The sequence below is a fragment of the Triticum urartu genome, chromosome 6A (assembly GCF_056163025.1).
Source record: "Triticum urartu cultivar PI428250 chromosome 6A, HENAU_Tu73, whole genome shotgun sequence".
NCBI classification, from domain to species: Eukaryota; Viridiplantae; Streptophyta; class Magnoliopsida; order Poales; family Poaceae; genus Triticum; species Triticum urartu.
This window is the reverse complement of record NC_141878.1, coordinates 544,306,210-544,309,998: the sequence shown is the minus strand read 5'-3', so window position 1 is coordinate 544,309,998 and position 3,789 is coordinate 544,306,210. Positions and strand designations below refer to the sequence as shown.

Genomic DNA, 3,789 nt, shown 5'->3' with positions numbered 1-3,789 from the left:
CTTTTCAAAAAAAAAAAACTGGCACACAGTCGCACACATGCCATGGCGTTCCCGCAGGGTAGAAAGAAAGAGCGGAACAAAACGCCAAACCTACGGAGGATGCACGTACTACGTGCAGTGTCCAGACCGCGAGCACGCGGGGCAACAGAGGACGGAACAAGGAAGGCATCGCATCCCCAGCCTCAATCAGGCCATGCGAATCAAATCATCCCTTCAACCTCAATCAGGATCCGGTCAGACAGAGGAGTCGACAAGTTTTTTTCTTTTGGCTGCCCGGCGGCGGGCCCCGCCCCCACCAAACCCGATCCGGGGCGGACGGCTGGCCGGACGCGGACGCGCGGGCCCGACCGAGCCGGCAGCGGCCACCCCACCGGCATGGCCACCCCCCGGCGATAAAGCGACCCGCCTATCGTCCTCGCGCGCTGATCTGACACGCGACTTGCCATTTTCTTTGGAGCGCACGCCACGCCGGAGCATTATTAGCGCGGCTTATTGGTTCTTAATGCTGTGCCGTTGCTCTCGACTGGCGCCATTTGTGGATGGTTCCTTGCTTCTCCAGGATTCCTCTCCTCCAGCTGACGGGAGACGGAATTTGGTACTGTACTATGGGAGCAGAACTGATCGCCTGCTTATCATATCGTAGATCACACGTCTCGCCCGCGTCACCACCTACCCCGTCCATCTTCTCACAGGCTGATATTTACAGCTGTGTTCTTCTTCAACCTTCAGCAACCAACTTGGACGGTTTTCTTCTGAGATGAAACGAAAAAATATCTTGAACGGTTTTCTGTCGAGCGTCGTATCTTGGGCGGCGGGTATAGTGTCCTCTCACAGACAAAAGGTATAGTGCTATCATGCCATGGAGGAATCAGGAAATTGATCGAGGTGGCACCATTGCACACTCGCTGTCCTAAACTCTAGTCCCCGAGAGAGAAGTGACAAAGAAACTGATGAAAAGAAGCGGCCATAGGTGCACATAAAAAGTCACCTCATTCCATGAAGCAAAGCCATGCCAATGACGCTGCTATATCAGCCTACCACAACAGTGACCATGAACATAGTGGGCAGTCAGTTAGGAATTAGCCACACAAGGTTTCCATTCATATAACAAAGCAGATAGTAGTAGTGGTGGTGGTGGTGGTTTATAAGAAGTTACTGAAAATCTTTCACTTCAGCTAATTTTTCATCATCATCATCGGCGGCGGCGGCGGCGCCGCCACCATGGGCATAACCAGCAAAACCTGGCATCCTAAAACCCCACCCACCTTCTAGTGCTTGTTCTTCGCCATCCATCCCTCTATAGCACCAGATCGACGAACCCAAACGAGAAATGAAGCAAAAGATCTTGAGCATATGTACAAGAAACCTAACTAATTGAGGCCGGCCGGGCAGCACCTTCACGGATCGATCTCGCTTCGGGGCCAGTTTGGTCCGAGTCACCTGGTGAACGACGGCGCTACTGGTAGTAGTAGTGGTGAGAAGGGTCGATCTAGCCCAGGGAGCCCTCCTTGGCCGACAGCCGCTTGAGGAGCTCGTAGGTGGTGACCATTGTGGCGGCGGAGAGCGACATGGAGCCCCACCTCGGCCCCAGCCCGCGGTAGCACGCTGCCCACCCGCCCTCCTTGAGCAGGCCCCGCATGGTGCTCCCCAGCGTCGGCCGCGCCACCGCCGCGTCCGTCTCCATCACCTGCAGCCGCGTCTTCACCGTGTCCAGCGGCATGGTCACCAGCGCCGCCGCGCCCCCGGCCACGGCCGCGCTGGCGCCCTGCACGGCCATCAGGGCCGGGTAGCTCTCGGAGCGGTCCGCGCCCACCACGCGCCACGCGAAGCGCTGCGCCATGGCGTAGGACGCCCACCACACCGCGTTGGACGGCGCGTAGGTGATGATGGAGAGGCCGAAGCCGCGGTACAGGCCGCGGACGCCGTCGGCCGCGAGGATCTTCCGGAACGCGTCCGCGCCGCCGGCGTAGCGGCAGGCGGCGGAGGTCTGGACCATCAGCCGCTGGCTGATGACGTCGACCGGGGTCCACACCACCTGCGCGGCGACGGCGGCCGAGACCCCCGCCGCGGCCGAGGCGACCGCCGACGCCGCGGGCTCGGAGACGCCGAACCGGACGGCCGCGGACCCGACGGAGCTCTTGGTGGCCTCGAGCGCGGCCATGTAGAGCGCGCGCGCGGGGACGGTGCCGGCCAGCGAGGCGCCGAAGCCGCGGTAGAAGCCCCGGAGGCCGTCGCGGCCGAGGATGGCCCTGACGGTGGCGGCGGCGGCCTGCGGGGGCGGCGCGACCTGCAGGTGCGTCTTGACGACGACGGCCGGGTAGAGCGCGGCGGAGACGCCGGAGAAGAGCGCGGCGCCGAGGACGAAGAAGCGGGACTTGTCGAGCATCTCCCAGTTGACCTCCGCCGGTAGGCGCCGGATCTCCTCCACCGCCGCCGCCGCGCCGCGCTCCTTCTCCATGCCCGCAACGCTGAAGCTCATCCTGATGCCACCCCCCTCTGCTGCTGCTGCTGCTCCGCGGCAACGAGAGAAAACGCAATCATCCAATCAACTCAGTCCACGGTTACAAGATCCATATCACGCCATCGCAGCGCCGGCCGTCTGCGGAAGGAAGAAAGCTTCTCCGGCGAGGAGGGAGAAGGGGATTGCGGCACTCGGGTCCTTGAAAGTGGGGGAAAGTGGGAGGCAGCGTGGGGAGTGCGATTATTCGGGATCCCGAGGGGGTAAGTGAATATTTATACACAAGGTTGGTGTCGTGGCCAGCCACCCGGCCTTATCCCCGAGCCCGAGCCCCACCGGCCGGCGTGTAGCGGTACCAGCAGCCGTGATGCCCGGACGGCAACCGTCACGTGCCGGCGGTGGGCGCGTGTCGGGGAGCGGGGCTTATCGGTCGCTGTTGGCGGAGCCACCGGAGACCGCCGGTGGCCGGCCCCCATTGGCCGCTGGACCGCAGAGGGAGGGAGGGAGCACGCCGGGATTCCATATGATTCGATCCCGCTTTTTTTTAATTAATTAATGGGTGAGACTGGATCTGGATCGGTCGATGTGGTGTGCTGCGCACACAGAGACAGCTCCGCCCACAATAACGGCGCTTGATTACCACGTTCGCTCTGCATACACACGACGCACACGCACGCACGGCACGATGTCGACGGTCGCCGCCGCATTGGCCGTGGCTTCCTTGACCGCGTGGTACTACTACGTGCGCGCGTCTGAAAACCACCTCTCCGGCTAACAGACTCGCCGGGCGGCGCCACGCTCCCCGCTGCGCGCCATCGTGTCACCAACCATACGTGGTTGATCTGTTGGTAAGCCTCTGGCGGAATTATTTTTTCCCGCCCGACGACGGACGCCTTCGACCGTCGGCGAGCTCTCCGACAAGGCCGCACCGAGCGTAGTACGCGAAAGAAAGTTGTCAAGATGCGTCCGCCACAAGCAACACCACGTACTACTACCACTACGGTCTACGGTCCCTCCAGCTGCTTTGTTGTACGTGAACCATCCCAGTTTACCCCATACGCGAACGGAAATAAAGTTGTCAAGCCGCCGTGTGATGTGAGCGCGTGCTCCACCCAAGTCCTCCACGCAAAGAGGAACACGACACTGTAAGAAACTCAGATCACTCACCACAAAATTAACGAGTTTTTAGAACGGTCTTTGTAAAACAGTATCAGACGTCGCGGCTAAGCTAGCCGGGAAGGTCCGTTGCTAGTTGCAGGTGCGGGCGGCGTCCGTGACACTAATTGTTAAAAGTGCCCGAGAAGATTTGAAAAAGGTTGTGAGGTTTGGTG

The 3,789-nt window shown here is 60.7% G+C and overlaps 1 protein-coding gene across 1 annotated transcript; it reads right to left on the bottom strand.

Moving 5' to 3' along the window:
* Positions 1–948: 948 nt before the first annotated feature.
* LOC125552798 (uncharacterized) lies at positions 949–2,745 on the bottom strand. The gene has a single exon (XM_048716481.2). It carries the CDS (start codon positions 2,477–2,479, stop codon positions 1,490–1,492), a length of 990 nt encoding a protein of 329 aa, XP_048572438.1. The 5' UTR covers positions 2,480–2,745; the 3' UTR covers positions 949–1,489.
* Between the last annotated feature and the right edge of the window lie 1,044 nt (positions 2,746–3,789).

Coding starts and splice junctions, on each gene's coding strand:
- LOC125552798 (XM_048716481.2), bottom strand. CDS start 2,479: ATGAGCTTCAGCGTTGCGGGCATGGAGAAGGAGCGCGGCGCGGCGGCG.